We start from the raw sequence: 20,148 nt of genomic DNA, 5'->3' as shown, positions 1-20,148 counted from the left end.
CACTTACAGAAAGCCAGACTAGTTTCTTGCGTGCAAGGCTAAGACAATTGAATAAGTGTTTCACGGTAGCCCAAGGGGCCATCTGTGTTAGACCTGCGCCTGGTCTACAAGAACAAACACACGCACACATACACACACACACACACACACACATCCTGAGGAAGATGGGAACAGAGGAGCGAGTCAGGCAGGCTGTTTTTAGCCTCTCTGGAGCGGATGCCTTTACCGTTTCCTCCTGTCTGAGCTCTGACTCAGCTTTTCTGGCCGGACAGCTTGGAGCGTCGGTCCTGCAGGAGGCCAGAGGTGCGGCGAGGCGACCCGACTCACATCTCTCGCTCTGGGGGAGAGGGCGCCCGCTGAGGCTCTTCCACAGCACCGCTGGAGCTCAGGATTCATTACAGGTGACGGTGAGAGCGACTGTTCAGATCCAAGTCTTTGAGGTTTGGGAGTGTATTCTATTTCTCTCTTTCTTTCTTCTCCTCCTACAACCTTCCCATTCAGCCCTCTGGTTATCTTTTGAGCTGTATTGTAAATGGGAAACAGAGCTTTCTGAGTTGTCATTTTTAACTCTTATTTTTTTTTTTTTTTTTGGTTCTAGGATCCTCAGCAGCAATATCATGGCTGAAGGTAAAGTTTAGCGGTATACAAAGAAGACTACACATTCTCTAACCACCACCGCTTATGGCCGTCTGGGCTGTCAAGCAGTCAATCATTCCATGCCATGGTACTTCACCACCACAGAAAACCTTATTCATCACCCAGATCTGCGCTGGCATGACTCAAACACAGCTCCCTGTGTGCTGCTGCTCTGGTCTCCTGTGGTGAGCACATCCTCCATCTATCCTGAGGGAAGATCTACACTCTCATTTCAACACTGGATTTGAGCTGAAACTGATACTCAGTACGTAAATTACGTAAAAGTATGCAAATAAAAGAAATCGGAGAAAGACCATATAAAGAGAGTACAGACACACGTCTCGGCTCTGAATGGCCCGGCATCACTTGACCTGGCGCACGGTTAGCCCTGGCCTCAGCCTGACCCCTGCACACCAAATAGGTTCCAGTGGAACAGCACCGCACTAGACTACAGACAGGGCCATTGTGGCTGTGGCTGGCACTGGAGTCAGGGGAGCCACCATATGCACTGGGCAAAGACTGTTTATAAAGCCCTGCTCCAGGAAATGAGGGAGGGAGATGGGGTGGTCAGATGTGAAGAGGTAGCAGGCTTCGGTGTCTGCAGCTGCATTTCTTTGGGGCAAAACCGCTTCTGGTGAGCCTCTCTTTCAATAGTACGGCTGTGCTTTAAGACATGTATGGAAGGAACATTACTGTGAAAACATGGAAAGTTCTGAGGCAAGGGCAGTCAACAATGGCCTCTGGCACCAAGTGTGTTTGTTAGCTACCACACATTAACTTCTCAGTCAGTGGGAGCACTTAAAAATGATTAATCTCTCAATCATAATCTGAGACTTTAATTCTATCTAATCCATGTCTATTTCAATCACAACAAACTCGTTTTAATGTTCACTATAGTATCCTGACAGAGTTAATCCTAGCAGAGTAATTATATCTGGATAGAAAGAGCACATTGTGTAAAAGCATATGCTGTATACATGTGTGAGTGTGAGTGTGTGTGTGAGTGTGTTAGAGAGAAATGGAGAGGGAGAGAGAGAGTGAGAGAGAGAGAGAGTGTGAATGAGTGTGTTTCTTTGTAAGTGTGGTTAAAAAAGATAAGATTATGATAGGGATCTGAATAGATAAGAGAACATCAAGGTTTTGCAAGTGTCTGGGTGGATTGGTCCAACCAATCAGAATCACACACATTACAAAACTGCCCTTTAACTCAGTAGAGTGGGCTGTGTACACACTGGCAGACAATGTAACGGGGCAAACTCTCAGCAGCTTACATAACCTCAAACTTTTGTTCTTGCTTTGAAAATGACCCTTTTTCCATGATGAGGCACACCTCAGGGCGAGTAGATGACTGACATATTGGGTAGTGAGTAATAATGCATGACAAACACACACCTGAGTGACAAAAAGAACAGGCTACACCGACATCAATGCATGGTAGAATTGGTGAACTTAGTACACTCCTAGTACAAAGGAGCTTACTCAGAAAAAAAAAAGTCAGAAATATTGACTCATTGATTCATTCTATGTTCACCACACTTGATTACAACACCATGTATGTGTATAAGTATAAGTATAGTATTTACAGGGGCAGCCGTGGCCTACTGGTTAGCACTTCGGACTTGTAACCGGGTTGCCAGTTCGAGCCCTGACCAGTAGGCACGGCTGAAGTGCGCCGCTGTTGTTGCAGGCAGCTCACTGCGCCGGGATTAGTGTATGCTCCACCTCACTGTGTGTTCACTGTGTGCTGTGTGTGTTTCACTAATTCACGGATTGGGATAAATGCAGAGACCAAATTTCCCTCCCTCACGGGATCAAAAGAGTATATATACTTATACTTTTAGCTGAAAAACACCCTCTCTCAACCTGTAAGGGGGGCTTTCCAGACACGGCGAGAAGCTTTTTTCCCTGAGCTTTCCTTCCAGAGACTCGTAAAGTACATCAGGGTGGCTTTTCTCGGCTTCTAAGGTTTCCCCGTGTGCACAGGCAACAGCTGCTGATTATGGCCCGTTGCTATAGGAATAATGACAATCAGATTTGTATGCGATTCGTACAGCTGCAGGTGGGCGTCCACATTTTCAACTTTCCATCCATTACACATTTACAACAGTGACGGCAGCAGAGATTCTGGAAGGGCACTCACTCACACACTTCACTCTCCCCTCTCTACCTGGCCATCTGAAGCTGCCCACACAAGCCATTAGTTTGATGGTGACGCAACATAGAAATCTTCCGAATCCGAATTTCACCATACAATTATTTTTTGGACGTAATATATTATTGATTAGACATTTCAAACGGTATTAAAAATGTAAGAATAGAGGAAACTTCTAGAATGAGATTTTGGAACAAGCTTCCTGGGACTGAAAAGCAAAGGGTTAAAAATACTGTGAAGTCAATGCATTCTTAAGGTTAAAAAAAAGAGCTATCTGGGTTAGGCTTCTTTATTACTTGTCTAACCCTGTGTCCTTTGAACAGAGCGAGTGATTATGCAAACAAACATGAATGACAAGTCATCATTGTAGGAGGGGGCAGGGCAAAATACAGGAGTATGGCCACCTGGCCATGCCACCATGTGAGCTATGCCAGGATAATAAAGCAATATCAGGTGTGGAAAAAAAAGTATCAGAACACCAAGTGGAGAACTGACTGCACTGGGTCCATTTATAGGCCTCTATCCAAATTCACCTTTTATGATTGTAGGTGATTAGGCCTACTGTTGCTACTGATGATGGGTCCTCCAGACATCTGGTCAACAGCCTTAATGGAAAAATAAAAAGCACGAAAGGCTGCCGGCTTCGCCACACATGTGCGAGTTCTGGCGTCCAGAGTCCAAGTCAAACAGATGACTTCCAAACACAGATTTCCAAACACCACTGCTCTCGCTCTTCCAGGTGACTCGTCGAAAACAAGGTTTTCCCAGCCGGGGAAGATCCCACACTGTAACTCAGAGGGTTCAGGCTCTCAGGAAAGGTCTTTTCATCATGGACATATGATTAAAACATGATCGATCATACTACAACATGATTAAAAAAACATAACTTTAAAATGTTGAATGATGAATTTGGTGACTTTTACATGTTTGCATTTACATGTTTACAGATTTACTGACACACTGCATTCAGGCCTGCTCAGTGTGTGTGGGCGAGAACAGACAGGTCTGGAGACTATAGAGACTCCTTATCCCAGGCCAGTCCACCACCACCACACAGCCCCGCATGTACCCTGGACCTATGATGAGCATCACGTTAATAGCCAGACACTCATGAGGGTACATTAGAGAGCCACTGATGGGCAGTAAGACTTTACTCAGCAGGTTTCACCCACCTCCAGCCAATCCGGGTGTATTTGCATGTACACGGCCTGCAGTAAACATGCCCAGCATATAATCCCTGATATGAAGAGTACCTGGGAATGTCTGAGCTCTTCAGCTACATCAATCGAAAATGTTCCCCAAAGAAATTAAACACACTAAATCCATGATGACCGAGCAATTTCTAGATCACTGAAACGCAGAATCCCTTGTAAATCCCAAGGATGAGCCACTTGGCTTAGGGTGCTGGTGTCCGTCTCACCACCAAGGAGGAAAAGTGGGCCATCCTATGGCAAGAGTTAAAGAGACTGACCTTTCAGAGAAACGCTGAAGTGTTTGAAATGTATGATTTCCACTGGAAAGAAAGAGCAGTTCCCACATTCACAGCAGCAGTCTGGCCATAGACTTTAGTCAAAGACTAAACTACAAGACTGATGAAGACACCAATGTCTGGAGCCTGATAGTCAGTTTTGATCCAGTGGTGGATTTTCTCATTCTCTACAACAGCAGACATATGCTCCAATGGAGGCCTTGGCAGGGAGATAAACTCTGGCTAAGCACACATGATTTGATGTTGGCGATGACATTTTGGCTTAGAATGAGAATTTACCACAAGCGTCCCACCTCATTTTCCATATACACAGTGCTCTCCTACACTGAGTCCTAACCATGACATAATACTGGATATGAATGAAACCCCCTCCACGCTCCACCCCTGAGCAGCCATTTTGTATGTCCCCACTGTGAACAATGCCCCTGTGGCAGCAGCAGCACCAGTCTGGAGAGAGTGGAGAGCCGAGACTGAACCCCAGTCTCATTACCTCATTACACACAGGCGCAACCTGATCCCTCCCTAGAGAACCAGCAGCCCAGCCCCCCTCACCACTGTACCAGCGCAGCCAGGACTGGGCTTACCACACACACACACACACACTTAGACAAAGAGGACCGACCATACCATCTGCAAGGCTGCTGGACTCCAGCAGGAAGGATACTAAAGGGGCAGGAAGGATCCTCAAGGGGCACACCTGTCCTTGTTTTACAGATTTATAGGGATTGAGTGGGTGAAAATGAGCAGAGAGCCAAAGACAGAGAGAGAAAGGGAGGGTGGAGCTAAGCTAATGTTGATCTCTTCACAGGAGCAATGATGATGCCATCCACAATACTGGCTATGGGCCTCTGATTGCTCCCAGTAGCCAGCAGGCATAATTAGGCTTAATAGCTATAGACCCAGCTGTGGTGCTTCACAATACTCTCTCTGGGCCCTGGTGTATTGGGTAGCAGGTGTGGTCAGGCCAATACTTTTTTTTTTTAAGTATATTTCTTTGGCCTTTTTTTATGCCTTTAATTTAGCCTGGCTAGCGCAATCACTTCTCAATGAGACGTGGTCTGGGAACCAAACGTTCATTTTCTCGCATTTGAAAAAAATGCCCAGATCTGTTTATTGGGTGCCACGGATGTCTATCAAATGCGTCTGTGCATAGCTCATCATCGTCTTGCTTTCCCACCTGTTCTGTGATTGGTTCCCTATCTCAGGCGAAAATTTGCTCCATGGTCTCCAGGCTGCCTTAGCAGCGTGAATCAAATCGTGCGCAAGGCATCATGGGAACACCCAGGCTACCTTTAATTGACAGGATAGTAGAGAATGACAGGAAGTGAGTGGGAGAGAGAGTCGGGGTGGGATCCGGAAAGGGCCACGGGGCAGGAATCGAACCCGGGTCGCCGGCGTAAGGTGCAGGTGCCCCAGCCAGTTGCTGGGGCCAATACTAATTTCAGTCTGGGAAGGCCGGATAATGTGGCCTATGTAGCTAATAAACACAGTAAAGAGGCTAGTTTTCTAAAAAATAAGATAATTAACGTTAACTAAGTGTGACAGCATGATGACTCACTCAGTTTACTCATACAGACCAACACCATCAGTGTTTTGGGACAGAGAACGATTGGAAGCTCGCCTTAACCACAAATTTGGAGAGCATTATCAATAAAAATGTCCAAGACTTTTTTTTTTTTGTTGCTCAAACACAGACAGAAAGTCTAAGCATTAAAAGGTCATGATTAGACAGACCCTTCTCTTTGAATTTGACATTTGAAACAACAGAAAAGAAAAATACACTGCGCACATGTGAACTCCACAGCAAAGAGTCATGCAATAAATAAAAGCGGTTTTGGTTCACCAAGTACACTACGCACAGAAGGGCATCGGGCCTTTCCCATAGTCTGAGGAAGAGCCGCACGGCTCGAAACATCAGAAACAAAAATGAAAAACTGTGAATGGACCCATCCAAGTTTGGCATGGGACGTGCGTGGCCATCACTGCGTCTTTATCCGGCCTTTCCAGTCCACTTATGTGTGCCCAAACACTGGACATAATCTATTATGACGAGGGACCACTGGACATAATCTATTATGACGAGGGACCACTGGTCCAGTGTTACCTAGGTGCTACCTGCTCACAGGCCAATGTTACTCTGAAGTAAGCACTCGGGTGCCAAGCCCTCCTGCTAGCCAGTGCTCCTGCCTGTACCCATCAACCCCTTGTCCAGTGGCAGGGCAAGCATACTCCTTCACACCACGCCACTGGGGTGAGCTCATCCCATGCATATGCTGCAGGAACATAAGAGTCAGTAAAGCCTTTGCCCAGGCTCCTCTTAGTCCACTGAGAGGGAGCTGGACAGACTGGGCCATCACTGCCCTGCAAGTCCTCCACACCTAGGTAAGTGGAAACTGATTCGGTGAGCCAAAGCCTATGCTTTCTGAGCAAATGCCCAGACTGAAATTCTCTAACGTTTTTATGCTGCATCATTAAATAAAATGAGTGTGACACCCAAGCCTGAGATTGAATTCCTGTGGCTAAGTTAGCAAAAAGAATGGAAAAATGCTCTGAGGATGTGGAGATCGTGGAGAAAAAATGAAAAGGCGATGAATAGAAATAAAGGCTCCAGCTCATGACGACAGAGATCTGCTTCCATTTTTAATTACTCACAGACATCATTCACTTTACTTTGGCAAGAGGCTCCTGAAATGACAGGCCACGGGGATAGCAGTAATAGAGGCCCGAACAGACTGCCTTCTTTGTAACCCCAGGCACACAAAACAGTATGTCCCCCAAACAGCCAGTCAGAGCAAACATTAGGCAAAACACCATGAGCCTGAAGAAGTCAAACTTTATCTCACACGTAATCTTAAACCTCAGCCTAGGGAAAAAAATCTCGTCAAGCTCGTGCTGAAACAAGGCACTTCTCTATTTACAGTGTGGTCATACTGAGTGAGAGTAAACCAAGTGTGCCGCATGTCAAATATTTTCAAGAATTATGTGGCTACTTTAACTTCTGCATGAACTGCTAAGGCAGCTGATAACATATCATATCACTATCTCACTACTATCTCATAACACTATCTCGAACTGACTTCATTCTCAGGCCCCTCTGGACGCATGCGGATAGACGTTGTGGTCAGCAGCAGAGCAGACACACCGGTGTGGCCAGGGCAGACGTACTCTCTGTCCCTGCTCTCCTCAGCTCCACCCACACCATTGTGGGACGACTTGTAAAAACAAGCTGAGATGGTCTGATTGACAACCCCCTTTCCTAAATGACAGATGTCCCACTCTCAGGTGCTGGTTCACCTCCAGGGGGGAATGAGTGGCCTTCTCAAGAGACCAGCTGTCGGACATTGCAGCAATGCCTGACCACCAGCTTCCTCCAGCCTGAGATGTGTATAGAGTTTTGACTTGAGTTTCAAAACTCTGAAGGACACCCACATGACACTCTGCTCATTCTACACCTATAAAAACATCACTCCAGAGAATACAATGAAATCTTTACGACTGCACTGCTCCCCCACTGGCTCCTGGGTCGTCTGGACTGATGGAATGGAGACCTCATCTCGTCTCCCTCATGAGTGGCAATCGGCACAGAGAGAGCAGCCCTGCTAAGCCGGGCCCGTATTTTCCTGATGGCTTTAGGGTGTTAAGTCTTTTATGAGGCTCAGAGACTGGGGAGGGTCAGTGGACCCCTGGTGTTACTTTAATTACTGCTCAATGCAGATCTCCTTAGGACGAGCCCAATCAGAGGGCCTACATGGAAATCCCAGTTAAGCTGGAGAGGAGCTAAAGCACTGCAAAGTCAATGCAAAATTAGTCTTGGAAGAGGTGGTCACATGCTATAGCATGCAAGACATGAAAACATTACAAATCATCAGGGTAACAGGAGTAGGTTAACACAAATTAAATATTGGGGGCACCAATAGCTTAACATGACATGAACCATCTAGTCTGGAAATGGTCTGAAAACGAAGGCTGCATCCAAATCAGACAGGTCTGCAAGGATACAACATGATCAAACCCAACAGAGGATTAATTCAGTTTAATGATTCAAATACAACCTAAGTGCACACATCAAGCACTCCGACCATCTAAAGCACTTCCCAGATAGTGAGATAGATCACATTTGTGTAGAAAAAAAAAACATGATTTATTGAAATGCCCAGAGTGGGCTTGGCCAGAGGGAAGAGGCACTTGGTTAAGCGCAACTGCATGTGCAGAGATCTTGCTAAGCTAAGTAAATGTTTATCTTTCATTTAATCTGGTTGTTTTACTGCCTGGGTGACCTTTGAAAGCACAGTGTGGTGTGGTAAAATAAACAGGCCCATGTGGAGGAGGGTCTGATTCCTGATGAATCCTGACGACAGCACATTTCCTTCCCCTCACAGCTTCTACAAGCCATAATAATGGCCCTCTGCTTTTCCTGTTTGGACACTCTCACACACACACACACACCCCCCCCCCCCCCCCACACACACACACACACCTCTCCTACAGATGCACTGGATTTGTTGTGGACTTGCTCTACTGTTCGCTCTACTGTGATGACAAGCTGTTTTTGGGAGGCCTGGTGTCTAAGCTGGGCAAATGTGAAAAAAAAAGGATCTATATTTGACCTTGACAGCCACTGTTCCCTTCGCTGGTGACCTCAGCCTCACACGCTTTAGATGTTGATGTGATTCTGCTTCTGTTTTGCCTGTGGTCATAAAAAAAAACATGGCCACTCACTCTGCACTAATGTTTGGCAAATCAATGCAAATGGGCTGGCTGACACGTGCCAGCATGCACAAGCTCAACAAGTGGACTTCACAAGGCTCCCCCCCCCACTGAGAACACAGTCTTCTAGAACTGATACTTAATTTTGCTCACGGCAAAAATGAAGTATCTGCAGATCACAAGGGTTCTAATTGTATTGATACGACATACATATATCTCAAGCAGACATTAGAAATCTCACACTAACCCATAAACTCTTAAAATAGTTTAAATAGACTGTGATGATACTACGGCATTTCCAGTGAAGCTACTGGGCAAATCACAGCCTGTAATAGGACAGGATCTCACTAGTCTGCATTCCATTTCTCCAAAGTGATGAATCACTTAGATGATGATGACGACATCTCGGATCCAGCTGATACATTTGGGTGGTATTATCTTACATGAGAGCCACTCGACTCGAGTCGAAACGGCAAACAGATGGTCAGACTAGGGGATTAAGATCGATTCATAAAGACTTCTGGGAAAAAAAAGCTAGCTCTGACAGACACTTCATGACCTCTCAAAGAGGACCCAATTAAAAGAGACCTTAATCTCCGAGCTTCTCGCTCACCACGAGATGGATACCTCGAGGCTGCCTCGGCTCCATCTAGCCCAGCCTCAGTGCTGTTCCCTCATCTTATCGTTTTCCAAAACTTAATGGAAGTCAGCTGGGTAGGGGGAATGAATGGGTGTGCAGTGCACGAGTGATTCTGGGGGGGTGCATCCAGTGATTCAGCTCTCCTTCTCCCCCTCTCCTCTCTCTGTGTCGTGTTTTGGCTTGAGTCGATAATACTTGCTGAGCCAGCTCAGCAGAGGCCTCAACAGATCATCGTTGTCCATTGATCCAGCTTGGAATTTTTTGGACCATTCTGAGAGGAAGATTACTTCCTCAGCTGAAACCTGCTCCGTTTCTGTCCAATAACAAACAGTGGAGCATAGAGACAAGTGGCTTTACACCACATGCAGAGAGCAGTGGTGGTTTATGAAACGGTTCATTAGATACACAGTTCAGTTTGTGAGCCAACTTTGGAACTAACTATGGAAACTACATTAAATGCAGAGTTTTCCATTCAATATAAACATAAAACGTTAACACAGGAATGGGACACTGTAATGCAGACATCTCACTATGCATTGACCTGGCACCGTATTACATAGCACATACACCTTCCTCAAGTCCCATTGGAGGTTCATAAATCATACAGATAATTTTCATTTTTCTTTTTAGAAAAGACTTATTCGTTATTTCCGTCATATTCTTGAATATGCCAAGACACTTTCCACTAAATATCATGGCACATTGCACACAAACTCTATGAACTTAACTGCAGGCTCCAGTGCCACATTTTTCAATTTCAGTGCTTTAAATCCATGAAATCCCAATCAAGCATATTTCATTCAGATAGGGCAAGGGCCAACCACAGGATTCTAAAACCCACTGAGAAAGGGTCCCTTTCATTTTAATGGCATTGAGCATACAGAATTTTCCAACACATTGCCCTCGGGGTGTTTACGGAGGTGATGACTGCAAAACTTCATAACTTCATAACGTTGGCTGTAAACGGGCTCAGATGCTGCAGTCGGTCCCTGGCCTGAGGAATGTGAGGTCCCGGTGGGCCTGTAAGCCCAGATCTTCGGTCATCATTCCATCCGCAGCTGAATGTTCAGCTTCTCAGGCGTGATGGCCAAAGCAGCTGCCCTGGACTGGCCCCCACTGGCCTCTGATCAGACATTTTTGTGTGTGTGAGAGGGAGGAGGGGGTTGATCCTGACATTAGCCAAAGAAATGGAAACTGTCTGAACACAACAACAAGATGGGGATGGCAAACACGACAACAGCGTGAGGGAAACCCCTTTGGGAAAGACCTAATGAACACATTGTGGGATCATGGACATCCAGGACAAAGCATGGAAAGGAGAAAGTAAGTAGAAAAATGATCTACTTCCTTAAACGTGTTTCAAAAAGAAAGGAGAAAACAGCTGTCTGGACACATCTGCCTGGTTGTGATGGAAAGGGTGGGAGAGTGAACTAGACTCCAGAGCTGCATGGAGGCCTTGGCTGGGTACCAGACTGCTCAGTTCTGGCCCGGCACTTTACAAAGCCCTCCGCTTGTGTCTCTGCGGGGCTGGCCGAGACCAGGCTACTGGTGTCCCACAGTGCTGGTGTGTCGTCCACTGATTGCCACGCGAGTGTGCTGACTAATTGGACCGAGCAGAGCTCTGTTGTTTGAATCTGGCAGACTGGCCGGCCGGCTGGCAGTGCTGTGGGGAGACAGATGGCCACTTTACTCGCGTGTGGCAGGACACTGACAGAGGCCGAAAGTCCTGACCTCTCCCCCCCCCATGCTGCGTGCAGACTCAAATGGAGGAGGAGTCTATGTGGTCGGATCCTCTCAAGCCATGGGGCCCATTACTGGTGATTATTTCATCTGCCCAGGCCAGAACATGGAGGCTTATGTGGCCCTGACGTGAAGAAAACAGATGCACAGGCTTCACACTTACTAAAAGAATGATTCTACAGCATTTGAGCGTTTGTAATGGATGCCATTTGGACACCTAAATGTTGCAGCATTTCGTAACTCCTACTTCTTTCAGGATGCAGACATGTATAAGGTGTTGGGTGGTCTTAGCCAGCCATGGCTACACTTAGTGTCAACATAAGTCGTGTGTAGGGTTGTGGAATGCCAAAGAAAAATAAACCATGCTTTATTTAGTCTGTTGATCATCACATTTGTTGTGTTGGTTGTCCGTCATGTTTATAAATGTGTGTCCTCAAATTCTCTGCAGATGGCAACCAGTAAAACAGACTTTCTCTGCATTTCTACTGAAAAGACTCTGGGGCAGCAAATTTATGATGCGTCCTGCATGGAACCTGTACAGCCATCGCTCTCAGTGGCCGTGGCCTGGGACTTACATGTGGGGGCTGAGCTCGTAGAAGTTCCTGTTGCGGTACTCCTCCACCTTGTCTGCTGTGTAGATGGAGAGGTGCTTGTAAGGGTTCATGGAGATAACCACACTGCCAATGTAGGTCTGCAAACAGAGAGAGAGATGAAAGATGAATATCAAGCGTATACAGTGTGTACAGTTGCATGAATAAAAATCATTTTCATAAATAAATAGACATCTTTCCACTCCTACTTTGCTGCACACAATATAACGTGCACCTGCTTCTAAGCCGTTCTCTGAAATCCTACTGTCATGGCGGTGTGAATTGAATTGTTCTGACAACCCCCTGTTGCCTTCTGTAGCCACAGAGAAGCACCACATGTTCCACAAACAATCACACAGGCGCGTCCCCGCCGTGGGGCAACAGCTGTGCGCCGAGGTGAGCTGAACCCTGCCTCAGTCGGCACTTTCCAGCTGGGAATTCCAGGGGCATTGTTCAGGCACGCAGGGGCCAGAGTGCACGAGGAGGCGCAAAAACAAAAGAAAAATGTGCGGAATTCCGAATGGAAAACCGTGGCTATGGAGTGCTGTCCATCCATTTGGGCTATGGATGTCAGCCAAGACAGGACCTCTGCACCTTGAGTGCTAACTTTGCTTTCAAGGCTGCAGAGCTCATGCTTGTGTGTGACTCCAGTGTTCAAGGCCACACTGTCTGTGTGTTGGTCCTGAACTGTGAAAAGCATTATTGAGTAGAGATACATTTTTTATTTTGCAAAGCCACTCAGCAGTTCCCATTTCCTCTGTTAAGGTGCCAAAAGCCATCAGTGTTGATGCTTTTTATTTTTCACATCTGAGATGTTGAGTATGCGTCTTGAAAGCAACGGAGGAAGGAGGAAGGTATTGTCACCATCTGAAGCTTCTTCACAAAGGCAATCTTTGACCCCATCCAGCTCTCATTGTGTTTGACTGTTGCATAAAGCTCTCAAATGGAGGACCAGGCCTTCTCCATGGTAACAGGGCCTGGCCCACTGCCCATTGTCCAAAGTATATGGGAGGTATAATGGAACCTTTAAAAATGCAGAGACGAAAAACAAATAAAGGGACAGCTTGCCAGATGCACTGCCCGCTCCCTACACGTACGCAAGAAATTACGCAGTTTAAAGTGATTTCCTCTTTCTGGCCAACTCCAGAAGGAAACAATAAAAGGACTACACAGCGACACACAAACACACACACTTGTATGCTGTCCATAATGGCAAAGTCATTTTCTGCTTCTAAACCTGACTGCTTCAGATAGTAGTGTGAAACAAGCAGTGAGGTGAGGAACTCGTCCCATCTGGACATCACAGAAAGAGGCAGGCGTGTGTTGTGTAAACATGATATGAGCTCTCCAGTAGGCAGAACCTCTTACTATGTGCCTATGTCAACAGCACAAAGCCAAAGGGCAGACCAAAGGGTGTGTGTGTGGGAATTTTGCAAGGCGTAACCACTACCGTAACCGTTTCGTAACTGAGCATAAATATGATAAGTCAGTAATTGGAGTTGATAACGTTTATCATGTTGGTGATATGGAGTATCGGCGAATATTGAAACACTTCCACTGTACTGATCAAAATTGAAGATTAAGACAGGTATTAAGTACACAGAGTAGACAACACATGCTATGCCCTAGTCAATGGTTCAGGTGAAATCCAAAATTAGGATGCTTCATACTGGTTTACTGCCACTTAAATGTATTCTTCATCAGTTATGCCTGAGAAGGCCTAACATGCACACAGAAACAGTATGAGCATGCAAAGTATCTTGGTACTAAAATATCAGAAGAATAGCATTTAAATACTGGTTCTGGAAAAGTGGAACACACCCGCAGATATCTATGGTGGTGCGCTCCTCCCTGTGTGCTTTAATTAGAGACCAAGCCTGTACTTCACCTGCCTGCTTGGGACCGCCCAGCTATGAGCTGCTAACATACGCCACACAAGCTTGTCTGCAGACACAAAATAGTTTTCCAGACAGTCAAGGTAACTCCTCTACACCTAACACAAATTACAGGTTGAGATGGCCTAAGCTTTATTTAACTACTACTCTTATTTGTGTGAATGAAGATCATCAGTTTTTACAAGGCCTCTGGTTGAACAATTACGTTAAAGGTCAAGCCTACACATTCAAGTAAAGGACGGGTCGAGTTTGGGAGTCCTGCTTCATCATCCCGATATGTATTATTACACGGCAGTATTTTTAACATGCTGCAATTCTGAAAGGATGGGAGGAAGACAGTAAATTATTTCAAGCTCTATTTCAAAGCAACATTCTTTACCACTGGCTTGCCGTTGTTGTTTTATCAGTAGCAGAGTTATACATAGCGCTCTTACCTCTCAGTATAAACTGTTGCATGAGACAAAATGCTACATAAAACTATAAACAAGCAAAAACCTGCCTGCTGCATGATATCTCGCTTTAGAACTACCACTTACGGTGTCATGGCAATAAAGATATAGTATAAGTATAAGTATATATACTCTTTTGATCCCGTGAGGGAAATTTGGTCTCTGCATTTATCTCAATCCGTGAATAACATATATGACACGAGTTAGCCAGAGCTGTGTACTGCACTAAAGCGGTCATGCAAGGCTGGCGAAGAACCTGACAAGTCGTGAGTTCTGGATTCTATAAGGCCAAGTGGAAGGAGCGGTCCCTGGGCTACCACAAATGACATCATCCCCAGGCGTCTGCCTTATTAAGCACAGAGGAAAGAGCGCTCTCCAAAGCTGAGGCTTGGGCAACGGCCCCGTTGAGCGCACTGCAGTCTGGGAGCCCATGAGTGCCCCGGGACAGAGAGTGAAGGCCATCATTTTCTGCCTGCGGAGAGGGTGGAGGCAGAGTGTGTGTGTGTGTGTGGGGGGGTGCTAGTTGTGGGCCTAAGTCACTGCCTCATCTTCCAGAGCAGTGCTCTGGATCTTCCACCTCATTTGAAACATCATGCATTCCTGGGTGACCTGATTTATTGAGCGGGTCTTCTAAGCGGTCCATTTCGCATGCCACCGCTTCTGCAAGAGGACTTGAGTGGAAGAAAATGCCAAGGGACTGACAATGATACGTCACAGAATTATGCCTGTTTGACTGACTGATTGCTCTTGCAAACAAAAATGTTCTGTAAACATAACTTGACACAAGGGAGTTCTGAATTTAGTGGGATAAAGCCGTGTGGGTAAGGGCATGAGGCAGACTAGGCAAGGAAATAAATGCTGGTTTCATACTTATGGTGTTAAAGGTCATTTCTAAAGTCTTCAATAATCTACATCTACTTTGGTTGTGCATTTCACTCACAGGCAGCTTTATGCTGTAAGTCCACAGTATATTTCAGTTCAGTTTCAGTCAGATCAATCAACCTTTCCGATTTTCAGAGAACATTGGGGAGTGGTTGTTTCAGGCATTTTTAATATGGCACTAACCATCACAGATGGTCACTGACCATCCAAAATGAACTGAATTGTGTGAATGAAGGTGTCCAGTTCAGAGAGAACAGTGGGTGTGCAGTGAAAGTGAATGTCTGAATGCAGCAGGTAGTTCATGGGTGCTAAATGTGGCATTGTGAAAAGGCTGGTGTGACTTACATAGATCTCATTGTGGTCAAAGCGCTTCCGTAAGTTGTCGATGAAGGAGTCTTCTGTCAGGGGCTCCAGGAGGACCATGTCCCCCACCCCTATCATGTTGTCGAGAAGTGATGTCTTCACCTCCATCTTGGACATAATCCCCCCCTAATAATAGAAAAAAAACACAAAATACAGTTTGATCAGACACTTGTGCTGTCTGCTGTGGTTACCCTATTACCCTCATTCCAGTAAAGGAAACGACGGTTTTCCAGAACATTTAGACATTTATTTCAGTGAAATACACAAAGAGCAGAGCATTCATGCTTGAGGTTTCATCCCTAAAGGAGCTCTGATCAACCAATAGCACACAAGCTCTAAACATAGGCAACTCAAATAAACTCTGGTAGTGGTGCATTTGCTCCACAGTGGTTCTGAGCAGAGGGAACAGTTTGGACCCGGCTCGTCCAATCTGCTCAGAGCACCACGGATATGAGAAATTCCTTAGGGCATTATGCAACGGAAGAAGCCTGTTCTTGACCTTGGCTTGTTTCCTTGGCTTCCACAAGTTCACCTCTCAATGTGAACTTCTCTTTCCCCCACTTCGTCAGTCTGCTGAACATACACAGCGCTTCTGCATATGATTCTAATGCTGATGTTTGCCATGACATCTGATACCCTCCACTTACATTTGAATATATTTGTGCAAGGGACTGAGGACAGAGGGCTGGACACAAAGACACTGCTGGTGGTGGCAAATTGTCCCCCCCTCTTCGCACGTCTCCTTTGGGCACTAATCCAGGGGCTATAGCCCCACAGATAAAAGGAGGCCTCGGCCACATTCACCGCCCTGATACCGGGCTTTACTGCACCCCAAAGCCCTTGTGCACTGTTAAAACAGTGGGGCCAGCCCGATGTGACATGCTCAATCCCCATTGTCGGCCTCCACCTCCCTGTCCTCCCCTTCTACAGTACATCAGCGGAAAACAACAACAATAGAATGCTGTACTCTCCGCTGGTGGAATGACATCAGTAATAGGCCAACTTGTAAACAAATTGGCTACAAGTAACACAAACGTCTCAGCCCCCCTGCCGGGGCGGGCGTAAAACACCAATGTTCCCACAGACATTTATACACAAAGCCATCACAACTTGGCTGAGGTCAGTGGAATGGAGGGGTTACACCACAGGATCAGCAAGGGAGGAGGAGGAGGCTGGAATCCCAGTGCACCGAGTTCAGAGCCGTGACTTGGACACATCAGGCCCTGACACCATGCAGCTGGAGCACTAAGGTGCGCAGATACCCCCCTGCCCATGGCCATCAGCACACTGATTACCCCAACCAAAGATACGACTAAAAATAGGCAACAGGATATCGCTCAAATAGAAGAACCCTCTGCCAGAATTCTTTAGTGTTTACCCATACATTGACTTACTGTATTTGTGGCGGCCAACCACAATATCAACATTGACCTCCACACAATGATTTTCTATGTTGTACTACTTATATGGGATGAAATCCTTTCATTTAATCTCTCTCTGTCTATAATTAAGTTATGTGCAAGCATATAAGAAGCAGTATCCCCACGCTAACGTTAGAATACTGTTGGGTTATCGAGGTTAGCACACTATAACGTGACAGCTACTTCTAGATCAACTTCTCGTGCAAGGAAAGTATAACTATAGGCTATTCATTTTATTGACTCAAACACAGAATGTTTGCTCCCACCCCCACCCTTCACCTACCACCACAAATACAATTCAATTCTGTGGAAACACTGTTCTTTTACCAAATCTGTTATGTAATAGCTGATTTAGAAGTCTGTTGTCATTTACTAGTCAATCTTTCTCCACTGAACCTAAACTAATGCCTTTAATGCATTTTGACTACATTCTGGTTAAGGATTGCAAGTCGCAAACAATAACTCATGACTAATGTCCAACGCACGATGGGGATTTTGGAGAGACCTGCAGATTTGCATATCAGTTTACAAATGACCTTGAGGTCTACAATTCATTTAGTTAATCATTGTCTTGTTGGAGGACCAGTCAGGTCCTATTAACTATTATCACCTGAGAGGGGATTCGTCTTCTCGTTGATCTTTTGCTGTGTGAACTCATAGTTTGTCACTTCTCTCAGCCTTGTTAGCACAAACCTGATCTGTGCTCCTGGCTCCACTCCTTAGCACTACTGTACTAGACTGACTATTGTGATGGGAAGAGGATCTCATTTCATGGTGCTCCCATGCTGGGGGGGGGGGGATGCGGGTTGCACTGGCTCCCAAATCCACCTCCCATGTCGAGGAAACAATTCCAATGCTTATTTTCTAGGGTGCATAGCAACCCACAGAATGCGGTCAAGGAACAAAATCCTCTCTATCCCTTTTCCAGCGTTCTTCAGCACTCTCCTCGAGGATTCTACATTATGGGCAGATAAACCCAGTTGGCAGGAGGTAGTACAGTCTTCACAGTCCGGCCTCATTTAGCTTTTTTCACTTTCCCTGCACCAGTGAACCACTGGTGAAAGATGAAGCTCTCAGTGTAACTGTGGCTGAGGCTTTGACAGCTCCTTTTCACTGATCTGCTTCTGTTTCAGTGGTTCTTTCAGCTCCGTTTTGACCATTACATATCTATTCATCTCAAGTCGATTTTTACAATTTGCAGGAAGACAGCAAATATACTGATTTGGCTTTTACCGATAAAAGCTAAGTTGAATACCAGGTCATGTTGGCATTGTGTCCAACTCAACACTTTTACAAAAAGCTCAGAGTATGTGGGTTATCGTGCAGTCTTGTTTCATGTGTGGAAGAGCTGGCTGGATGACTACAAAAGCTGCAGCATTATCATAGTGTGGGACCGGTCTACCGGCACCATCCAATCAAAAATATCAGGGGGTACAAATTTATGGGTAGAATTCATTCCTCTACATGACTAAGGAGAGCACATCATAGAAGCATAAATTAGAAATCATTCCACATTACTCAGGATAAACAGGTGTAAGCCCTGAAAACATATTTAAAAAACATATTCAAAGGAATGAAAGGCTACCAATAATCTACTGTAATCTGGTACATGCTAACCTATAAATCATTCCAATGACTAGCTGACTAAGCTACATGCTAACAGAATGTGTTACTCATTTGACTTGACAACACTTAGCATCACACCATAAGATATTTGACCTCTCTTGCCTATGGTTTGTACAAGCAGAAACCACCTGCAAGCCATGATGTTACTGCCAATATTCACATCCTGTTCCCTTAATCAAATGTACTAAATATACATAAACAAGCATGCTTAAAAATAATTAAAAATAACTCAACTGATTACCTAACTCAACTGATTACCAGAACTATTTTTAAAAATGTTGTCCTCAAAACAAATGACTCCTCTAAATGCACATAGAAGATTAATGATGAACGCATACCAAGCATGACCTGTGGTCACTTCACACAGTATCTCACTATAGAACCTCTACACCTTTAGAACTGACCATGGCCCCTTGATTTTAGCTATTTCCACAGCTATGGAATATATGTCATTTAGATTCCCTGGACTGGTGCCATGAGTATTTTCCATCATACTAGTTCCCTTGTCTCAGCCTAAGGCAGGTCACACTTCAAGCAGTGGAGAATGGACTCTTACTCCAACATCCAAAGCTGTGTGTGTTTGTGTATGTGTGTGTGTGTGGGGGGGGGACCTCTGTCTGATGGTGTGGCGCCAGAGTGCATAGAACAATCTGATTCAAATGATATGCGTTTTTCGCCTTTCGACAGAGAGTGGATTTAACTTTGGAATAATGTTTTGGGATTAAAGTCTAAATGCAACAGACACAAATATACAAACCGCCGCTTCACATGCAAAGTAGAGTTGTAAAGCACACAAAAGTCTGCCTTTGCTGTGCATGACAGTAAAAATAATGACATTAAAGTCCATTATAGGATGTAATGAAGTGCAAATCCCCATAAGCAGAGCCAAGCAGGCTGCACATGGCAAAATGACAACCCCACTCATGCACATTAAGATGAGTCCACATCGAACAGCAGGACAGGAGCTTTACATAGTTACAGCCAGAGTGGGAGGTTTTTTTTCAGAATCTTTGGGCTTGGCATGGCCTAAAACGCTGAGGCACTGCATGTCTGAGTGCCAAGGTAAACCCTTGAGAGACTTTTCCACAGCACTATGTGATCTCAACTTGGCTTGACTTATGCACTACTAAAGTATTTTTTAAAACTCTGGAAAAATCCCTTGCCTCTAAACATACATTGGTCTAGTAATCATGTAAGTGAGGAAGACAATGGGCCAGAAGTAAAGCTAAAGTAAAGTAAAGCTAAAGTCAAATGAATATGAGGATCACCTCATGTGCTTTTGGCATCTTGCACATTTTTGGATTACACTAGCAGATATCGGTCATCATTTATTTACTACAGTGGGGAGTTTTACCAATGTCCCATCACATTCATCAAAGTGAGCATAACACTAATGTATTGCATTTGCCAGAAGAAAGGCAAAGCACTTATTTGGCTTTGGTTTGTCTGGCTGCAAGCAAATTCCCTGCCGTTCATAATGGAAATGCAAAAACAAGGCAAAACCATTCTGAAGTTCACTGAACTGTTCCCTAAAATATGTCTCTAATTTCTAAAATCC

The 20,148-nt window shown here is 45.3% G+C and overlaps 1 protein-coding gene across 8 annotated transcripts in view; it reads right to left on the bottom strand.

Annotated features, from left to right (window-relative positions):
* myo1b (myosin IB) overlaps positions 1 to 20,148 on the bottom strand; it is a 59,361-nt gene that overhangs the window by 35,083 nt on the left and 4,130 nt on the right. For all 8 annotated transcript variants that reach the window (XM_048238686.1, XM_048238688.1, XM_048238687.1 and 5 more), the window contains exons 2-3: positions 15,526 to 15,669; positions 11,940 to 12,055 (exon numbers count right to left, since the gene is read on the bottom strand). In XM_048238686.1, coding sequence (XP_048094643.1) covers positions 11,940 to 12,055; positions 15,526 to 15,660 — 251 coding nt within the window. In that variant the 5' untranslated portion in view covers positions 15,661 to 15,669. The remainder of the gene's footprint in view (positions 1 to 11,939; positions 12,056 to 15,525; positions 15,670 to 20,148) is intronic.

The sequence above is a fragment of the Alosa alosa genome, chromosome 3 (assembly GCF_017589495.1).
Source record: "Alosa alosa isolate M-15738 ecotype Scorff River chromosome 3, AALO_Geno_1.1, whole genome shotgun sequence".
Classification (NCBI taxonomy): domain Eukaryota; kingdom Metazoa; phylum Chordata; class Actinopteri; order Clupeiformes; family Clupeidae; genus Alosa; species Alosa alosa.
Note: the sequence above shows the minus strand (reverse complement) of the source record. Positions and strands in the feature narration are given on the sequence as shown.